The sequence below is a fragment of the Ammospiza nelsoni genome, chromosome Z (assembly GCF_027579445.1).
Source record: "Ammospiza nelsoni isolate bAmmNel1 chromosome Z, bAmmNel1.pri, whole genome shotgun sequence".
In the NCBI taxonomy this organism is placed as follows: domain Eukaryota; kingdom Metazoa; phylum Chordata; class Aves; order Passeriformes; family Passerellidae; genus Ammospiza; species Ammospiza nelsoni.
The window spans coordinates 25,250,861-25,273,118 of record NC_080669.1 but is presented as its reverse complement, the minus strand read 5'-3'; the positions used below and the strand labels follow the sequence as shown (position 1 = coordinate 25,273,118).

The window sequence follows — 22,258 nt, the reverse complement described above, 5'->3', positions numbered from 1 at the left end:
AAAGGAGGACCATGATATAAAGAGGGCAGATAAGTGTAGATAGGATGGAGGGTCACGAAGATTACTGGAGATTGAATGCAGGCAGTTTGCCAGGAAGACCAGTGCAGGAAAGATGTGGACAGGACTGGAGATTAAACACAGGCTCAGAGAAGTGTCAGCAGGGAAAATTCTCTTACTGGAAATAGGAAGGTTGAAAAATTAGACATGGATGAAGAAGAAAAGGAATTTTAAAAAATTTCTGCCAAGCACTCAGATGCTGTATCTCATCTGTGCAATGAATGAATAGAATATTCCCAGCTGGTTGTCAACTTGCACTCCACTTTAAAGAGTGATGCTGTAGCTTCATAGTTGAGGAACAACTTGGGTGTGTGAAAGTGTGTCTGGTTTTCCCAGATTTATCAGTTGATCAAATGAAAGGTGTGTCCTTTCTCTAGAAACTGTGCTTACTTGTAGCCACAGACCACTGCACCTGTCCTGGCAATGCTGCTTTTTGTTACACTTTCTACAGAGGTTGTGTTGTCAGTGCTGTTTGAAATAGGTTTTGAGATGCTCGAGAGAGACTGCACTGATGCAGGATATTACCAGCAAAAGGGAACATGTGCTTTGTAATAAGAGAAGCCATGTATGTAAATATGCAGTGCAAGCTGTTCGTTCTGTCTGAGGCTGCTGATCACATCATTAACCCAAGGACCAGACACTTCAGTGGTAATGTAGGCTAGATTGTAAGATGATTTATCTTTTTACATTCCTTCAGAGAGTGTTATCACTAGCTGTGCTTTAAGGTAAATGCTCCAAGCACTTGATTGTAGTAGCATTGTGATTACTTCAGTGGGCTACAGCCGCCTCACAGGAAGCTTTGTGATCAGACATCCATCAATTAGTCCTTGACATGACAGTCCGTAAAAACACTATGGGATTCATTCAGATTTTAATAAATCTTTTTCATGTGAATGTTACTAATGTTCCCATGGAAGGAGGGGTGAGATGGGAGTAGAGTTGGAGGCAGAAAGAGAACATGGATAGAATCAGATGCCTCTTTTGACACTATCAAAAATAGATAACTACAAAGGAATTTACCTTTCATGTGCCTAAACAAGACACCAACAAAAATTAGTTCAGAGCAATTTTTAGCACTTGATTCTTTGTCTCCTTATGCATCCTGCAGCCATTCATACTATGCAGAAAGGGGGATTCTCACCAGCAAAACTTCAATGCAAATGCTTTTATTAAGTTCAAGGACCTGGAAATTGTGCTTTAAGTGCCTTGCCTTTCATACACATCTTTATTGTTGCACAGGTGTATTTTTCTGTAAGAGACAAAAGAGACTGGAAATAGATCTGATTCTAGTCTTACTTTCATTATGTTAGCTGGACTGTTGATTTACCCCTGTATTATACTGCATTGGTGGCAATGGTAGTGCTACATATTAGAGACAGTGAGAAATGTCAGCCAAATTTAACAAAGTATAAGCCTTTAATTAATAATAATAAAAAAATAATAAAATAGTTGTTTTTTTTTTTAGTCTAAGGTGAATGAGGATCTGTTCTGGCAATATGTGAGCTCTTGAAGAGTGCATTCAGGAATTCAGGAATTGTCTTTAGTGTGAAGTCTGGGGTTTTTTGTGTTTGGAAAAGGGTCTGGAAAGAGGTTGGAAAATGGAATTTTTTAAAAAGCAAACCTCTTTGCAATAGCTTGAATGAAAATTTATCAGAGGTGGAAATGGCTTGGGGTTTTTAATTTCCTCTGCTTGATCTAAGATACATTCCAACCTTATTCCTAGGAAATAAAACTTACTCAGGAGCTTGGAAAGAAAAGCTGTCTCTAGGTGTCAGGCAGGGAGAAACTGCTTCTGGAAAGAGGTCTTCCCCCTGGGAGAGATCGAGTATCAGCCTAGGCGAGCCCAGTCCAACCCAAAGAGCTCCAACCGACACCCAGTCCTTGCTGGAGGACTTTACCATGGATGGCCGCTGCTGCCTCTGGCCACGCTTTGCCTGGAGAGAGGGAGTGGGTGGGTGAGCAACTCCTGTCCGCTCCCTCCCTTTGATTTGATGGCCTTTATTCCTCCTAATTGGATAAAATAGGAAGTCACTGACAGTCCTGCATTGCTGGGTGTACTGATTTCACTCAGAGCAGCCCTGCAGAGTGAGGGGGGTGGGGTAGGGGAGGAAGGAGCGAGTCTGTACATCAGGGAAACAGGCTGCGAGGGGGCTGGGGGAGCGGGGCGGGCGGGGGGGGAACGGAGGAAAGTGAATGAGCGCTCAGGAGGACAAAGAGGGAGGGGAGATAAAGGGAGTTACCACCGTCTTGGCATCGCTCTTGCTTTCAAACCTCTCTGTAATGATATTGTTTGCAGTGATGCTCAGACAGCGAGCACCTGCTGCTCTGTAATGATTCAGCCTCTTTCAGCCGCCGCTGTAACACGACAGGATGCTGCTGCTACTGTCACTTCTACCGTTGCCGCTGTTGTTAGAGATTTTGCTTTTGCTCCTTCTACCGCATGACAATTGTTTTCCTCGTCTGAGCAGATACCAGCCTCAGATGCTCAAGGTGAGAGTCTTGCCTTTCGCTCTGGGCTACTGGTTTACTTAATCTGGTCAGTTTGTTCAGTGTTTGTGGTTTTCTTTATCTCATGACCCTCCTTATCCCTATTTTGTTTTGTTGTGCTTGCTTTTGGGGGAATGTTTCTTCCCTCTGCAGAAGAGCTGGAATTGCTTGAGAAGCGTTTAAGGAATTATAAAAGTGTCTAGCAAACAGGAGCTCAATAATTACAAAGGTATTCTCGGTTCAGAGAAGCAGAGACAGTGACAGAGGGCTTGGGGGCACAGGGACTGGGGGGGGATCTAATTTTTCCTGTGCATTGCTCCTCTCTCAGTTTGGATGATGTTGCTGAGCTTCGACCTTTTATTGACTTCCACTCTGTGATTTTTGCGGAGCACTGTGACTATTACTACCGTCTCTTTTTGTCTGTGTCTCACAGTAATGGACTGTGATAGAGTTAAGGCCTTTTGGAGGTGAGCTGTTTGAGAGCTGATGCTTAAACATGTCTGAAGTAGCTGCCGACACTTTCCCCAGCCCCTCAGCTCAGCTGAGCCCTGATGCGTCCCTCAACGGGCTCCCGGATGAGGAGAACATGCCGGGGACCCAAAGAGAGGACAGGAGGGTCCAGGGGATAGCAGGCCTTGCCGCAACCTGCTGTGTGTGCCTGGAGGCAGAGCGACTGAAGGGCTGCCTCAACTCTGAAAAGATCTGCATCGCCCCTATCTTGGCTTGCCTGCTTAGCCTTTGCCTCTGCATTGCTGGTCTCAAGTGGGTCTTTGTGGACAAGATTTTTGAGTATGACTCTCCTACCCATCTTGACCCTGGGAGGATAGGACAAGACCCAAAGAGTGCTGTGGATCCTACAGCTCTGTCTGCCTGGGTGCCTTCGGAGGTGTATGCCTCACCCTTCCTCGTACCTAGCCCCAAGAGCAAGGCTGAAGTGACAGTGCACAGTGACAGCTCACTTGTACCCTCCAAACCATTCCTCCAGCCTTCTCTATATAACCGCATCCTAGATGTTGGGTTGTTGTCCTCTGCCACACCTTCGCTGTCACCACCCGCTCTGGAGCCTACCACAGCATCTCAGGCACAAGCAACAGAAACCAATCTCCAAACTACTCCAAAACTTTGTAAGTAAAAGCTATGTGTTTCTTTGGGTTTTTTTCCCTTTCACATTAAAAAAAAAAAAAAAAGGCACTTAACTGTTCTGTGACTGTCTACAAGGAGGGCATGTGATTGACTTGTGAAGCTTAAACATGTTAAGAAAGGTATAGCATGGGTTGCCTTCTGAGAACAGCATCTAGAGTCCTCAGAACTTAATTCTGAAGTGTGCAGTACTTCATCTGGGATGTCTGTAAAGGGCTAGTACCACCTTTTTCTCTGCATCCACTTGCAGGGAAGTACACGATTTGCTTCAAGGGTTTATCTGATAGCTATTCCACATAGTGTATTTTGCTTATAAATTGGCTTTGTCTCATGTGCTGGATCTTCCATGTGTGTTCTTTGCCTTGCCTGCAGAGCATTTCTGGTACATCCTTCCTGAAGTCTGTGGCTGCCAGATATCCCTATCATCCTCATGAAACTCTCAGAACAGTGAGAAAAAGCAACAGCAGCTTTGAAGCAGTTAGAAACTGGGAACTATTAATTTAGCATCTAGCTTATGGTTTTTCCCTTTCTCTTAAGAGCAAAGCATACATTTCTCTGTGGCTTCCCCTATGTCTAGGAGCTGCTTCTTGTTTAACTTGTTTCTCATATATTGCCTTACTGCCTTTTGTGGGGCATTTCAGGAAAGCATTCTTGCCTTGTGAGAAGAGTCAATTTCCAAATTAGTCCTTGCTCATCATAAAAACAAACAAAAAAAGGTATTTATATTATTTTCTTGGTAATCATAAAGAATCAAAATATTGCATTGCTGAAGTGTCATTTCTTTGACATTCATGATTTTAACCTACCAAATTCAAATCAAACCAAGCCTGCAATTTCTGAGCTGTGTAACTCTAGTAACAAAGAAGACAGCGCACTTTTCTGCTGAGGGCACAGGGCTGAGGCTCCCTGTGGAAAGCTGCAATGATCAGAGTGAAAAAATGCATTCCTCACAAATTTTCTTGCAGGACCCCATGTAATTTATTCTCCCTCATGCCTTCCCTGTAATGCCGCAGGTTGTCACATTGAAGATGGCACATTCTGGACCTCACCCTGGAGCTCTGAAGTCACTAGAAGTTCACTTCTAAGTTTAGCCTGACTGGGACTGAACTTAGTATAGATATATGGTGTTTAGATTAAATCTAATTTTTTAGGCCAACCCCCTTGCCAGTGAAAATGAGTATAACTACAGTGATTTCAGAGGAGGTGCTTTCAGCTGAGAGTCAATCTTGAACAGCAGTTCCAGAATGAGTGAAAGAAAGTTCTGAGTATTCCTGCAGAAACCCTGCTGCCTCTTGCTTAGATAATGTGTGGCAGCCATCCTTCAGATCAAAAGTAATTTGCCCGATGAAAACAGTCTAATAGAGAAATACTGCTGTACCATTAAATGACAGGGGGCTTTGTCTGTGGTATTACTTGAATTAACCACCTTTGCAATTAAATAGAACTATTCTAAGTGAGCTTTCTTTTAAATATTGCTGATGCATAAATTTTTTTTTGTGGTGCAAGCATTCTGACATTAAATATATGACTTTTTAAACACATTTTATTTCATAAAGTGACCAGACACCAGTCTGGTCACTTTTTGAAGTAAAATGTGTTAAAAATTATTCAGTCATAATTGCCTCAAGAACCCCTCTTGAATTTCCACATATGTGACAAACCTTTTTCAAAAACATGCTTACTTTATCTCTGAAGTAAAGGAAAGGGCAGAGGGGCACAGAAAAGATTCTTTGGAGTTGTCACTGACAAACAGCCATTATCTGCATTCAGAGCTGCTTACATCTGGGAAATAAATTGTGGTCCAGAAGTTTGGTGATTAGGTTGAGAGGGGTTTTTTTCATATTTTTATTTGGGGGTTTTGTGTGTGTAGGAGTTTTTGGGGTTTGGGTTTTTGTTTAATTTGGCCTTATTTTTAAAAGATAAATTTGTTTTTAAGGCACTGTGGAGTTCCATAGCTACAGACTGAAAGGAGAGGGAGAACTGGTAGCAGATCAAGATGGTTTGCTCTAGGGGAGAATGTTGCATAGACAGAATTTTTTCTAACTGTGGTACATAATTCTGACTGTGGCAAGCATCTCTGATTATCTACAAAGAAAAAGCAGAAAATCTAGCTGGAAAAATACACAGCAGAAGGTCTGCCTGAGAATTCCGAGAGGCATGAAAAGAACTTTTTTGGACAGCTCTTAAAGCACTGTCTTGGGGTTTTTGAAACAGCTGCATTTCAAACACATCATTGTGTTTTATGTATAGCAAGATTTGTTGAAGAGGTTGACAGATTGCATCACTGCTAACTTTTTTTTTAATGCCTTTGACAGCTATAAAATTTTCAGTGACATGGCTTGAAAAGTAGCATCTGCAAATTGGATTGTCCCTTCTCCTTTCAGTGTCCTTTTTTTCTTTTCAGGCAGAATGAGGTAATATGTTCCCAGAAAGTCCTTTATGTGCTGAAATTTTTTTTTCCAGTGCAGAAATAATAAAAAAAAAGCACAGTTCATCTTCTGTGCTTGATGTACTGTTTCTGAACCTATCCCCTCCATGAGTTTCCAAATCTTTTTCTCTTCTCCTCTCTTTTCCATCTTACTCAGCATATTCCCCTTAAAGCTGTATCCTTCAAGGTCATAGTCTGCAGAGGGCTAATTGATTCTTCTTTCTCCTGGAGCCTGGAAGAGAAAGGAGAAGAGAGACAATCCTGATAGTTGTGTCTGGTGTATTAGATTCAAGACTGGTCTTGTTCCTTTGGTTATTCTTTGCCATTTATCAACAGAAAAATATTTCTTTCCATTTATCTTACCTTTTGTATTTTAACGTAATTTTTCCTTTGCTGAAAGAGAAAGGAAAGATGAATGTTTTAAAGCATTCCCATATTCAGGGAGATTGTCAATCTTAGCATATTTACACCAGAGAAGATATTATTACAAGCAGGATATAATAATACACTCTAACCTACAATCTCCCTCCCTCTGAGAAGACATGAAGATTGTAAAAATACTAACTCAGTTCAAGAGCTAAATTTCACTTCTTCTAACACTATCACCTTCAAACACAATTCCATCCTTTATCCAGGCTGGTTAGAGATTCAGTTCTGTAGTACTACAAAAAATGTGTTTCTGTAACAATAGTTTTTATATATCTGCAAACCAACCATTCCACTCTTTAAAGGTCTTCCAACAGCCTCCTCTTTCCATTTAAGAAGACTTCCCCACAAAACTCCCAGTAAGGCCTGTGCAGAGCTTGCCTTTCTGGGGTGACGGCTCTGCCAAAAACAGTGCAGCACTCCTGTGCTTTGGTTCTGCCCCCGCGCAGAGGCACTGTAGGCCCTGGCAGGCCAAGCAGGCCTTGGCTTTGGGACCACAACTCTTATAGCTTTGTCAGGTGCCGCAGGGCACACAAGAGACAGGGCAGGAGACAGACCACAGCATGAGTTTTCTGGAGTGGATTTCCCTGAGAGCAGAGCTTGAGGACCATCAGAGAGCAGGGCCCAGAGGATGCACATGCCTGGTGGCACATCCACGCAGCCCCTGCGTCCATTTCCCTTCTGGCTTCCCTGGCCGGCTCAGGTACCATGTGCTGATGTGCCAGCAACACACATGCCATGCTGGTGGCCAGCAGACAATCAACAGGCACATCGTCATCTCATTACAGCACTGGACCTGTGCATGTCCCTTGGGAGGCAGGCAGTACTTCCTTTCTCACTTTTGCTGGGCCTCGCCTAGAGGATGTGGCAAAGTGGAAAAAGAGTTCTACATTACTGTCAACTACCTCTGACTACTTGAGGGACAGTTCCTTTCCAGTGTTTCTAATTTCTGCTTCCACTTCAGCTGTGCTGGGTCATTATTAGCAAAGGATGTTGCTTTCTCATCCTAAGTGGAAAAAGGTTAAAAGATTGCCTCTAAAGCCTGGTAGTGGCTATTTACCTGGGAAGTAGTCTCAGCTCGCCTTCTAATTTGACAAACAAGCTCCCTAATTATGGAAATGCTTTAAAGCATTCACCTTTCCTTTCTCTTTCAGCAAGGGAAAAATAATATTAACATACAAGAGGTAAGTCAAAGGAAAGGAAAATTTCTGTATTGATAAAGGCGTAGTGTAATAAAAGAAGCAAGACTAGTCTTAAGTTGAGGCACAATGGCTAAATTTCTTGTGTCCTTTTAGAGCTAGAGATGGGGAAAATTGAATAAAAATTGTACTGTACCTTGTATCATAATGTAAATATTAGATGTTTTCCCTGCCTCTTTCACTTCCACTCATTCTTTCTCAGCTCTGCATTTGATGTCATTTCTCCTATTCACAGTAATTTGAGAAGGTCTGTACTTTAGCTTGATAGCAGGCTAGAGGGATCCTCTCCCTCTGCTTAGAAGTGCTGCAGCCCTCTAACTTCAATTTAAGGACAGAGGGTTTGTTCATAGAATCTTCATGCAATGTTTGTTCTTATTCTTGAAAGACTAATTCTAACCACCCATGTGCTATATTTCAAATCCCTATCACAACACAGTAGGACTGAGTCCATGCCTGGCGACCTCTGAACGTGGCAAGATCTGGGATGTCTCAGAGAGCTGCAGGGGGCTGTACTCAGGGGAGTGGTGAGGACATGATACAGCACAGGCTCTACTTCAGCCTTTTCTGTGCTCACTGTTGCTCTGCAGGGCAGTGCCACAGGAGAGATTGTTTTTTCCCCAAAACTTGATGATGCAGGAACTTAAAGCACACGCTGGTCCCTTTCTGACACAGTACTGGATTAGCTTCAGATACCTCACTTAAGTGCGTGCATTAGGAAGCTAGTTAGCCTTCAGCTACATATCCAGCATAAAGGGAGGGACTTCCCCCAGACAATTCCCAGAGTGACTCTTTAACAGGAGTCACTCTCTTTCCCCATGGGTCTATAGGGAGACTACCCTTGCAGTTTAGTTTCTAAGTTAAATATCTACTACACAATATGAGGAGTAATTTTGAAAGCCATGACTTTTCTTTATGTGTCTTGTGGATTAACAACATCTTGTCACAGGGAAGTTACAGTTAATCATGGTTAAGATGCCAGACAAGTTTTGAGCCTAACTCAGGAGTGTAGTTAAGGGATGCTGATCTCAGTAAGCCCAGGAGACACTACCAGGCCTCCATTAACAAGCAGCAATAAAGCAAGTGCCACTGTACTGAGCCAGCCAGTCTGTATTGCTCTGCTGTTCTAAAGGTCATGATGGCTCCTAGAGGTATATACTTGTGACAGGAGCACTCATGGGGACTGATGGGGTGAGATGCATAAGATGGAGCAATTTTTAGGGAGTTCAGGTCCATTAAGCCTTGCAAAGCAATAATTGAGACTTCCCCTCCCCAGTCCAGTTAGCTCGCACTGTCTTTAAAATGTCCTTAGCAGGCACAGTTTACTCAGACAAATTTATTGTTTTGTTTCTTTCAGTATCTCTACCACCCCCCTTTTTAGCTTTCATTGATTGCATGGAAACAGTTCTTCTGTGTGACATGCAGCAAACTGTATGGATTGGTCTTGTGTTTCTTTTTCTTGGACAAGCACCCCAATTTCATGGCTTTTAAATTTTCCTCATGGGTGTGGTTTTCCTTTCATCAACCACTCATTGTGCACAGAACATGATGGAGAAAAAGCAGCATTTATAGGAGTGTTTTTTCTTAATAACAATCTGAATTTCTCAGTACAAAACAGTAGTCTGCATTTGTATTTGTTTTTTAAAGCTTCATTTTGCTTTGAAACTTCCCTGAGAGTAAGTAATGTAATTACTCTGCATGGAGCCTTTTGCATGTTCTCCCTCCTCATTTATTATATACAGATGGATATGTGAGTATAGAGAATACAGTAGATATGGCCATTATTTCTTTATTAAAAAATGACATCTGCAACTGTTCTGCATCAAAAGTTTCTAAGGAAAGCTGATTAATAATTGATGTAATTACAAAATTCAGGGTTGGATTTTCACTGCAGAGGACTAAAATTATCCTCTTTCTGTATCTGTTGTATTTTTTACACTGTTTGATTTCCAGTTAATGCACAGCAAATAAAGCACACAGCAGCCTACCTCAGATTTGCTGTGCCTAACTTCTGGTTACAGAGAAACCTTGGGGAACTTTCTCTGCATCAGATGAGAAAGCACAATTTGGCTTGCTGGAGGCTAAGTAGCAGGTTAATTGTGGTGCAGAGCTGGGATGATATAAATGAGCGTTTTCATCATTTGCAGTCTTGCTAATGGAAGTGCAATAGATTTGCTGCAGAAATCCAACTCAGAATCAATAGCAATGCAATGAGGCAGCTGGTTCAGGGGGAGTACATGTGATGCCAATCTGCTGCAGACAGTACCTGGGCAGAGATTGCGCTGTCTCTTTTTCAGGAAAGGGGAGGCAGACCAAAAAAATGCCATAGCAGGTGATAAAAGAATTTTAAAAAGAAAATGCCTGTTTCACCTTGGATGGGCTGGAATTAGGAGAAAGGGCTTTTTCTGACTAAAGGAAGAGATTTGTTTTCTTTGAGGGATTCAGGTCTGTTTGGACTCAAAGCTGGGTTATTGTTACACAGTACTAAGTTGGGCGGCAACAAAAATCTTGGTGCTTCAGGTCATGTTCAAGCCACATAAAATCAAGGACTGAATCATGGTGTGTACTGTGGAGCTGGATAGTTGGGTTTAGAGTATCTTCTACCAAAATCTTCTGCCCTCTTGTTCCTCAGACAGACCACACAGAGGAACAGGCCCTGTCTTTTGTGGACGGTTTTATATTAGGCACACTGGCTATCTTCGCAGTTTATACTGAAAGGCAACCACTTTGCTGGAAATGTGAATCTCATCTTGATCCTTCACTTTAAAACATTTTGTGAAGTACCAGACACAGTAGGAGGTACACATGAAACTCAGGAGCTGGAGCATGACCACTGTTTGGCATTTAGGGAGCAGCAAGGGAGAAATGCATTATTTTGAGGTAATATGAACTCTGCTTATTTACACCCTGACTTGTCTCATCTTTCTCCCCCATTCACATTAAAGTCTTAGTCACTGAGACAAAAGAAAAGGTTTCAGCTGAGTAAGAATGTGCAGGAACAAATCCAGTGGGACGTGGCTGGCTATCACTAAAGGCTTCCCTAAGGTAAACCAGAGGCAAGGTCTGTTCAGCTCTGGACAAGATCAGTAGTATTACAGCATCCATCTGTTACATTTGGTCCTGTTTTGTTTAGCTACAAAAGCCTTATTTCAATGCATATCTTCTCACAAGAGTAAATTCAACTTTTTCACATATGCTTTCCCTACCCCCTCCCCCACTTTTTTATATATCTGCTTCATCCTGGAACTTGCTGGCGGTGCATTCTCATAACTCACACAGCTTTTTATTTTGGCAATGAATATTGTCTCCGTTTTTGAGATGAAAGGAAATCAATACTGGGTTGGTAGTCACATGGCACTGGGGGAAGTATATGAAGCTGTGATCTTAAGCATGATTTGTAACATTGTTCAGTATTTGTATGGAATTCCTGAAAGATGTTTGAATTTTACAATTTTTAACAGTCAATTAATTCATGTGATTAGACAGATCAAAGTAGAAAAAAAGAGTATCAAGCTCATTCAAAAGCTTTTCTCATATTAAAAAAATGAAACATCTCTGAGCTCATAAAAGATTACTTAAATCATCTAAGGAGGTAAGTGGAAGCCAGTGTAAGGCTACTGGAACAGCATATTGAGAAGAGAAACTTGGGCTTTTCTCTATATTAAATTAATCTGGATAATTAATTTGGTATTTCAGCTTGAATTAAATGGCCTGAATTTTCACTGGTGTAAAGGTTCTCAGATCTGTAGCCCTGTAAGACCTGTAAGAGCACTGGAATGCACATGACACAATGTCACCCCTACTAAGGGGTCTTCCAGTTGTGGTGTGAAACCTGAGGGCAAGACATTGTCTGCCTTTTCCCTTTTTCTAGCATATTTTTTAGATAAAACCACTTACTTTGACTTTGAAAATACTTGTTTGCATTCTGGCCACTCATTCATTTACACCTTTCACTCCTTCCTGCCATGTGTTCCCCACGCATGAAGATCCATTTACACTGTAATCAGCTCTACATTAGTAAGCCTTTTTGACAGGGTAGGTAGGCTGAACTCTATGATTCTCCCCATGAAGGAAGTCGTTTTCAGTCCATGAATTATTTCATCACTCTTCACACTTTCTTATTTTTCAGATAAATAGAGACATAATTTTGATGGTACTTAGACATGGACTAGTGCAAAATCCCAGCCAAAGACAACAAAACCTGCTGCTCATTGCCTTGATCACTGTTTAGAAGTACTCAAAATGTGCAAAGTATCATCAGTGGCTTTTTAATATTTTAAGCAGTAAATCAATAGTCCAGTCAGAGCAGAAGACCAATGACTCACACATGCAAGGACCCTCACCAACCCTCTTCTTTAATTCCCAGGGTTGTACACCGCTTCTCACTGGAATAATAATTCTAAGGGCCAGTCAAGGGAAGAAAAGACAAATATTGCCCAGCTGTGGCAATGCTGTGTGCATTTTAGGAGGAGTTTCATCTCCCTCATTCCACATCTGATTCTGTCCTACTCCAAATGATGCCTTCAGCAAGTCTCATTGGGTAAACAGGAGGCCAGCTCAATAATTTGAACTGTGCAGACTTCCCCTTACACTTGACTTCTGCTCATGCTTTCAGAGATTTCTCCCTCCATGCCCCACTGACACTTCTCCCACTGTTGGCCCAAGGACCATTTTATCACTTTGCCCTTCATTCAGCTTATTATTCATTACTTTGCCCTTCATTCAGTTTATTATCTCAAATTCTCCAACATTTAGTTCTTCCTTCCAAAAGTGGAAACTGTCCTAGTGCATGAATTAGTGGGATGCAGGATTTTGGTCCTTTTTCCTGTCTTCCCAGCTTAAAGATACTTTAAGATGCTTATGGATTCTTTTTCCTTTCTGTCCTACAGTGGATATGCTGAATGGACTTATAATAGGGTTTCATTTTGCCTGAGCATCTTTTATAATAAAAAGACATGAGAATAATGGGGCATGATCATAGACCAAGAAAGTTGCAATGGGTAATAATGTCAAGACATCTGGTATTTTAAAGACATTTTTATATTTTCAAAATAGGTTTTCTTGGGTTGTGGGTGTGTTCAGCAGGACAGTTAGCAGTGTGACAGTAAAAATGCCTTAGCAAGGGAAATAAAGTGTGTCAGGGTGAGAGGGACAAGAATAGGGGAATAGAAGAATGATCATTTATGTATCTAGCCTGAGTTGATCAGGGAACCAACCACTGAATATGGTGTTATGGTTTTAGGAATTAAGGAGTACAGGATCAAAAGCAAGACAAAAAGCTTCCTGCTGTGTTGATGCAGGATCTTGGATAAGCTTGAGCTCATACTTGCAAGAGCAGAACATAATTAAGTAGCCAGGAAAGGGCCAGGAAACTGCAAAGAATTGATTGTAGCTGTCAAGCAACAGGAGACCAGGGAAGGTCTGATATTTTCTTGACTGGATAAAAGCAGGAAGAATCTGTTTTCCAGTGCCCCAGGTATTTACAGCCTGCATGGAACTTGCAGCAGATTGCAAAGCAGCTTTCACCCTGCTTAGGATCTGATATAGGAATTCAATCATTCCCTCTGTCCATCCTTCAATTCTAAGGGATCCTCTGTAGGACAGATCATCCTGCCATCTGGCCATGCTGAGTGCACACTTTTTGTTGATGGAGAGATCCAAGGAGTTGCCCTGCTTTCTTCAGCCACCCCAATGGCTGGAGTTGCTCTGCTTCCTCTGCAGACACTGCAGAGTATATCTCTGTTACTGAATTCCCTCCCATCACTTTGTTCAAAACCCCTCAGTGTGCCCCAGCCTTTGCCTCATGGAGGTTAGTCAACTTACCCTTATTTTTGGAGGTGTTGATTTAGTATAGTGTTAATAGATTTTGAATGTCATTACTGACAATATTTGCAAATTCCTCCAACTGCATAATTTTTGGGACATGCAACTTTTAATGCATTCTCTTTGTGAGCAAAGAGAGGCTGAGTTTCTGGATAAAAAGGCCAATGAATGCATTAGGACACAGACATTTGCTTGAAAATCAGTTAACAGAAAGGCACCTTAAAATTCTCCTTTTGGCTTATAAAATGGCATCTGGCAGGTAAAGCCATCAAAATGGGATTTGAACGTGTGAATGTTTAAGAATGTGGCTAACAACCTTTCTGTTGTTTGCTATCTCCAAGCATTTGAATTTGCTGTACTGTAGAGATTCATAGAGGCCTTTCATATAAGTAGCTTCTCAAGCAACCCTGTAATTTTCCTGATTGTTGGTAATAGATTGCTTAATGTGTGCAGCTTTTCCTTCTCCAAATTTGGAGGAAGGATTAAAATGACATGTTCTGTAAGTGTATTCAGATAACTATTACAAGCCCGGGAAGCAGATTTGCTAGCTGTGAATCAGAGAAAGTACCAGTTCACAAAAATCACTTAGCTGGGCAGAAGCTTGCAGGGGAGGGGGCTGAAGATGAAGGCAGAAAAATATTCTGACGTTTCCTGAACAGGACTGAGATCCAGAGTGTATTGCATGTCAATATACCAGGATTCAGAGAAGAATCTAAATTTACTTGTCCTTAACATATCTAGCAGCTTCCCCAAGTTGCAGAATAATACATGGCTATACTTTGCTTTTACTTTTTCAGATTATCTGTAATGTCTTCTCAGGGGTGTTACTGATACTTTCAGCATGCTAATACACATTGATTTTTAACAAATGGGTACGCCAGCATTACTGTCTGATGTTAACTTACATTTAATTCATATCTTGATTTTCATACATTATTCTGTTTTACAAATGATGATGACATAATGGCATTTTTTGTCTGATAATTGATCAAAAATGATGACTCAGACACAGTGTTCAAAAAGCACTATTGGCAAATGTTGGTCAAGTCATGTAAGTACTACCCACTCAAAGGAGATCTTAAACATGTCATTCAATTGAGAAAAATCAAACAACTTGATCAGGACTTCTGTGTCCTGATCACATAAGAGAAAATCTGGAGTGTTCAGATGTGGCAGGAAAATCTGCATCATGCAAGACTGAGCTGAAGATAGATTTTCTAAACTGGAAATTAACCACAGTTCATTTAAGAATAAACATGTTAAACTGCAGGAATTTTTCCTTTGGGGGTTAACTAACCTCCATCAACCAGAGCAACGTCACCAGTTGTACCACAGTAGCTTGCTACCCTAAGGTGAGTGTTTCATATCCCAATCTCATCAAGAGAAAAACTTTGGCAAATTCAGATCTCTCCCTGTGGTAACTTTGGGTTGATGGAGATTTCTTCATGATTACAACAGTTATTTGAAACAACTTTTTACCTACACACTGACTCTAGTTTTCACTGAAAACTAGTGGGCAATTCAGCTACACTGACCCTTGTTTTACCTTGTGTTGAATTCAGGATTGGAAATGCTGTCTACCTTTCCAGTTGTAGTTTGACCTCTCCTGGCTTAAATGTAGAAATAGAAGAAATGTTGGGATGATGATTTGAAACCTTAGAACAATGCTTTGAAATCTAACACTTAATCTGCTCTGAATTCTGCCTATTTAAAAAGCATTATATTCCTTCCTCATGGAGGTCCCATAGGGTGAATATTCCTGAAGTATAAGAAGACTGCGTAGCAGAAGAGCTACAAATCTAGTGATATTTCTTAAAGTATTAGAGTTTCTGGGGATGTTCACTTGTTAAGAGAGCTTTTAAAATTGTCAGATTGTGACGTCTCAACTTCAACCTCAATAATCTCAACCTCAGTCTTTCCTGTGCTTCCTTTTCTTGCACTGTTAATGATCTGCCCTTCTCATTGCTTCTCAAGCTGGTGCTGTTTGTAATTCTCAGCAGACTTGGGCCCAGAGTTCTGCTCCTTAAGGCATCTCATGTTTTGAATTATGCATGTGTCCATTTCAGAAGGGCTGCATTTCATGGCTCCTTTTTGGGGGTGGTGATGTAAGGGAGTTATAGTTATAGTAAGTACTATAGTGACACTTTTCATTTTTCATGTCCTAGCTCAGTTAAGAGCAAGCCTTGAATTGTGTCATTTTTCTCTCATGTGACTGTTTAATCACCTGAGAGAGCACCAGCCAGTTTTGTGGTAAGATTGATTATATTCCCAACAAAGTGCTTCCTTCAGCTGAGCGCCAGGAAGTAGCCAGTTTAGCAGCTAATGGGCTTCAGTTTGATGTGAAAATGGCGGCTGTGGTGGAAATGTCACTGCAGCTCACGCCAGCCCTTTCAGCTAGGCTGCATGCTGAACTGAAATGATTGGAAGCTGCTCAGGTTAAAGATAAGGGGAGATGCTCCTTATCTGGACTACACAAAGCTGTGCTGTGCAGGCACATCACCTCCTCCTTTGGAAGTGTCAGGGCAGCGCATGTGGGAATATCCAGACAAGCAAGTGGAGAATGGTGTTGCTGCAGGGGTAATGATGACTTTTTTTGCCCTGGTAATCTTTACAGGACTGGTGCCATGAGCTCTGCAATATCAGTGCTGGCATTGGCAAAGGATCCTCCAGGATCAGATGGGACCCCAGCTTGCATAGCATGAAATGGAGAGAACCAGAATTATTTTCCATTTAACTCTACTCAACTCACGTTCTGACAGCAGCTGACTTTCATATCCATTACAAGACTGGGAGAGAGCTAAGGAAATATACCAGTCTCATTTTGCGCAGCATGAGTCAATAATAACATTGTAGGTGACAGTTTACAAATGTTTTGCCTTGCTTGGATGAATTCGTAGTCTCTGAGTGCCAACAGCCCCTCTTACAGATGCCTCTGTGATTTACCCTGTACGACAGAGGAAAATCTGGCAGCACCTCTGGCAGCACCAAAAATTAAGTCCCCCAGACTGAGAGGCAGCTGTGCTCCCTTTAAGCAGTAGCATCTACTAAGGAAAATCCAGGAAGAAAATTTCACAAATAAGGGGTAGACTTATACTTACAGGCATGTGCATAAAGACACCACAAAGTAAAAATCATTCTGGAATCCTTCTCTTAGCAAGATTTTTTTCTTTTTCATTTCTGCAAAGAAATATTGTCTAAAATACATAGGAAGACAATATGTCTTCACAGTTAAAATGCCTTACTAGCATTTATTACTAAAAATGAATGAAATAAATGCAAACAAAATAAGATCCTGACATTTCAAGTCAGACTGTTTTTGTGTCATTGTCACTGAACATAATAGACTGTTGGCTAATGGCTCCCTTTAGGGGAAAAAAAAAGGAGCAATGTTGCTCTTCTTTGACAACTGACAAAGCACTAGTTAACCAAGGTCTGCTGATCACATTTCCCTAGGTTGAGAGCTTTGAGTGTTGTAGAATAGTTGTTCACCCTGTATCTGAACCTCAACTAGCTGCATGGCCTGTTTGTTTGTGTTTGTATCTGGTTTGTGATTTTGTTTTGTTTATTTTTTTGTTTTAAATAGAAATTGATTGCTTCTTTCCAATCTTGGCTAGTTTCAATTTTTGTACATAAATACACAAAATCGGATGATCATTTGATTGAGCACTGTCTGGTCCAATGGCTGTTTTTTGAGCTTGTCCATTGTATATATAGAATGGGCTCAGCCCTCAGTTTCTCAGCCACTCATGAAGCTCCATTAAACTTAGCATCCTTGATGTGCACACACAAAGCAAGGTTGCAGGCATGACCACACCATCATCACCTCCTGTCACTGGCCAAGGGATCTCTCCCTGGGCAACAGTCACCATGAGAGTGCTTATGTCCCCTTTTCTCCTGCTTGGGTTGGAGGAGGAAGGAACCCACACTCTGCCAGATAGAGCAGCACAGCTGTGGGAGCAAGAGGAGCTGTGAAGGGCCTGCTGTGCATCACCACCCCGCTGCAGTGGTGACAGGTTGCCAGCCCTGTGGCTAGAAGAGCCAGCAATCCTACAGCACTAACTGGGGAGGTTGCAGGTGTCTGATGGATACACAGCCCAAGGATAGTTCCAGCTCAACAAGCAAAAAGGCTGACCCTTTGAGCAGGAGAAAAAGGGACATAAGCATTCTCTGAATACCCATGGGACACTTATAGGCCTAAGTGCAATTTCTTTGGCAGAAACTGCCTCCTTGCTTGTCAGCCCTGTCCAGAAAGATTTTTTAGCTTTGCCCTTCACTATTGTCATTAATATAATAAATTGAGGATAATTGCTTGGTTTGAAACAGCTCTGTCTTCTGCTGTGTAGGTGGAGAATGATGCCAGGAATAATCCTTTCTTCTCCTGCCAGTTTTCTTTTCTCTGCAGCAGGAATATGTACCAGTTCTATATAGATGCTGCTGTTAGCAAAAAGCAACCTAAGCATTGCCTCAGCTAGAAATGCAAGATTGATTACATTAGATGCGCTTCATTCCCAGAGTCCTGCATGAAATCAGCTCCAAAACAGGTTTATACTGTTGCTTCTGAGTGGAAAATGCCAGTGTTAATATAGGTTTTGTTACAGATAGACAGCTTGGTACAGAGCACAAATGCATGGGATTGGGTCGCTGCCAGACTTGTAGAAGAGAGGTCAAATGAAGGTTTGCATGGGATGATATCTCCTGTACCAAACTTAGCATGTCACCATTTGTTGGGATAACCCACAGAGCTGTATTCTCTTTATATCTGAGTTCAGCTCTGCTATGATGCTGTTTACAGAAGACTGAAACACTTTTTCAGCCATGATCCAAATTATTCTGCTGCTTCACAATTAGGATAGGACACCATGACAACAGTTTAAATCCCTCTTGACAATGAAACATGTCTTCTGGAAAGCATCTGGCTTGGAACTGCAGGGAAATTGCTGGAATCAGAGCAGAGCACATGATGTCTACTGCAGGGACAAAAGCCTCTATGTGGTCCTTGTGCACTGCAATGGATGGATCACAACTTTTTTGGTACAACACATGATAACTAAAAGGTAGCAGGCCTCTGCTCCAGCATCAGTGATGATGGAGAGGTTAAGGGCTTTTTCCTTGCTTCAGAGTCAGGAGATCAAGCTTTACTTTGTCTTTGCTTTGTGAAGCTCTTCTCCAGTGGCCCACAGAGCAGAGAAGAAACTGACACTATCAACCAGTGTACCCCCTACATGAGGCTGTGGTCCTTGACTTTCTGGAGACTGATGTGCAAGTGAATGAACAAACCGTTTCCATCTGTCTTATCTCAAAGTGCCCTTGGAGTTCAGTTTATGAGTGTTGCTGCATGAGCAGTGGGCACCCACTTGGAAATTCTGTGGCTGTAATGGGTCTACTTACAGTCAGATTGGAGATTCTTACAGTCAGATTGGAGATTTGTGCAGAGCGGGGGGAATGCTTAGTTTGGAAGGGTGCCCCAAGAGGGGGTGAGTGATGCTGTTCCATGACCAAGGAGTGCTGTACAGAGCCTTACATCATGCTCCCATATCCCCAGTTCCCATGTGCTACGTAGCATCTCATTTGTGGCAGCCCTCTGCTGTAAATTCACCTTCCAGAGGAGACATTTCTAGAGCAAGATTGTGGTTTCACACAGTAACCTGGAGATGCCTGAACAGTAATTGACCTTTTGCCCTTTAGGTGAGGACTGATGCTAAGCTTCCAGAACAGGGCTCTATACTTGGTTGATTGTTCTTCAGGACTGCAGACTGTGAGGAGGTCCCAGTGCTTCTTCAGGGAATGATCATGTCAACATAGTTAAAATTTGAGGGTCAGGATCCATTAGTTCTTTTAGATATTTTCCTGGCTTTTGCGCCTTCTCAGGTCACAGCTTATATCCATCTTGCACTCTTGCACCCCAAGTGCTTTTTGGTAAATATGAGATGAGTAGTCAATTGTAAGGTGGGGAAACAACATTTCTGAGACTTCTCAGTATCTTCTGTTACTGAGAAAGGTTGCATAGTTTGTGTAGTGCTGCAGTCCACAAGGCATGAAGTAAAATTCTGCCTGCCTCTTAGACACCGAAGAACTCTTTGGTTCACAAACTACCAACAGCCAGAGTGATGCTCTGCCATGTGATAGACCTGTTTCACATTCAGACTGGAGCAGAAAGCAAACACACTGTAGGCTATTTTTTACTCTTCCAGTGAGTTGGTGGATGTGGCAGAGGGCAGATCTGTCATGAGAGTTAATATCATTAGGAGAGAATTAATGTCATTAATTTTCTTATAGCTAGTCGTACAATAGAGTACATGTGTGTGTTAATGCCTGATTAATGAAACTGTAATTTTAAGCCTGACTGTTAAGCTTTTACCAAACACACTGGAACAGTCAAGTGCTTGTTTTCATTTACTTTGTTGGGATGATCTCTGAGGCTTGTGTGGACTTCTGCAGGTATTAAATCTAAGTATCTGGAAGATAATTGAGAAATATGGATTCAGCATGCTGTAGATGGTGGCCTTATATGTTATAGCTGTGTCTTCTCACCTTTTCTTAGAGAATTGAAAACCCAAAACCAAAAACATCTGTAGTAAACATGGTTAATTGTCCTGTTGTGTTAAGGTGATACTTGTGATTAACTGTCTCCCAGCCACCTTCATCTACTTTCTATTTCCAAGGTAGTTTTGAGTTTTTTTTTTTTTAAGAGGTCTCTTGCATTCTGAAGCATTTCAGTGGTATATGGTTTCCTGTTCGCATGCCTTGTATGTCCTGGTTATCTGACACTTTTAGAGAGTGACAGGGAAGCTAAAGGCTCTTTATCTATTGCCTTGGGACATGGAAACTCCTTTTGCTTAGAAATTCAAGGTCTTTATAGGGGAAATGGGAGAGTTGCGATGGCTTCTCACTGGGCTAAAATTACTATATTGTTACAGAGATTAAATAGAATAATCCTGAAAGCCCCTAGTATATTAGCACTGCCTGATTCCAGCTAAGAGCTGCTGGGACAGTTTTTCCAGGGGGCCATCTATTATTCATCTCTCTTTTTTTCTCTAAAAGAAAGACCATACACCAAGAGTATAACTAGTTTTACTTTTGCTTCAAAAGAAATGTCATGCTGTTTCATCTTTCATGGTGCAGTTAAGTCCTTTTGGAGAACTGTATAACAATCTGTTCCTGCCATGGTGGGGGAGGCCATAATTTATTCTGCCCAAAAAGGGCTTCTCAGGAGTATAAGGCATTAACTGTGAGCAAGCTACCAGGTTCATAAATCTGCAGAAAATGATAGCGAGGTCTCTAGTAAATGAGGATTCTCGTACAGCCTCCCACTCCCCTTTCCAGGGTGTTGCTAATCTTAGGGATGACAATTGTACCAGACCTTTTCTAGTAATGTTTTACTCACTTCCTCTCATGCAAATACACTTAGTTCTGTAATTGCTTCTCATAAAATGCATTTGTCTGCCTAACTGCTGCCATGTCATTCCTGCAGTACAGGGTCTTCCTGGTACTAATAGAGTTCTTGCAAGATCTGGACCATGCAGCCATGGGGAGAGGTTCTGAAATCCAGTCAGGACCTAGATTATCACAAAAGGGTGTGTTATTGTGCAGCAGTTGCTAGGGCAGGAATCATCCCAACTCTGTATCGACCAGCCCATTTAGGTACAACAAATTATCTGTGTGCTGCCACGGGGGCTGAACATGACCTGAATGGGGGACAGAACTAATCAGCTCTCTCCACAAGCACAAGAGTGGTGTTTTGAGAGGCACACTGTTCTGGGCAACATGGACAGCAAGGACCTGTTTTCTCAGGGCTGCATCTCGATGTGACAGAGCCTCGCTTTGCTCTGCACAAAGGTCGGAGGAATTCAGAGCAGCAGTGCAGAAAGCTGCAGGTTTGAGCCTCAGCAGAAGCAGAGTATACCAGCCCCAGTGCCTGGCCAAAAACAAAGCACTTTCCAAGGATGTTGGATGTCCTCTGTGCTGCCCAGCTAAGGGCAAAGTTTGTGACTACTCCTCATGGGCATATGAGAAGGAAGAGCACAATAGCTGAAACAGCAGGGCTTGGTCTGTAGTGCCTGCTGGTTTGGGCTGTAACTCTATGCAAAAGCCCTACAAAAACAAAGTCGCAGCTGCTGGCTCATTTTGTGTGGCAGCACTTAGTTAATGCTGTGTAATATAAGAACTGCTCTCTGCCAAGACCACTGTGTCCCTCCTTCCTTTGGCCTCCCTCCCCACTACCAGACACATCTCCAAGCTCAAAACTTGTCCCTCCTGCCCCAGATGAGAAACACATCAGGGCAGACTTTACATGAGTGGACAGGAGCAAAATGCCTCACAGCACAGGCTTTGTTCTGTTACATAAAAGCCACATGGACATGGTCAGAATTCTTGCTATTTCCTTCTTTGATCATGCAAGTTCATATATTGCTCCCACAGACTCATAGCAACTCATGCATGGGAATAGATCAAAGTAACCCCTCTATACTCAGGTGTGAAATCCTGACCTGTGGGAGGAATTAATATAGAATACCCACCCCAACCCCCCCACCTTCCTCCAAAGGAGAAGTGAAAGGCACCGGGGGAATTGCAGTGGGGCTGACATTCAAAGTTGTGGAAGATACATGCTCAGCTATTGCTGGTGGATGTGTCTTCTGTGTCTTCTGTGGCAAATTGTTGGAACCCACTGGTAGCAGATGAAGTTATTATAGAAATTACCATA

General features: G+C 42.0%; 2 protein-coding genes across 7 annotated transcripts in view; both read left to right on the top strand.

Moving 5' to 3' along the window:
- The window catches only part of NRG1 (neuregulin 1), a 179,061-nt gene that overhangs the window by 75,199 nt on the left and 81,604 nt on the right, over positions 1-22,258 (top strand). For 3 of the 6 annotated variants that reach the window (XM_059492728.1, XM_059492726.1, XM_059492727.1), the window contains exon 1: positions 3,041-3,668. The exons of the other annotated variants lie outside the window; for them this stretch is intronic. In XM_059492728.1, the coding sequence (XP_059348711.1) occupies positions 3,041-3,668 (628 nt within the window). Of the gene's footprint in view, positions 1-3,040; positions 3,669-22,258 lie in introns of those variants that run through there. 6 annotated transcript variants of the gene reach the window in all.
- Positions 2,428-2,589, top strand: LOC132086813 (uncharacterized). Its single transcript, XM_059492732.1, has one exon. It carries the CDS (start codon positions 2,428-2,430, stop codon positions 2,587-2,589), a length of 162 nt encoding a protein of 53 aa, XP_059348715.1.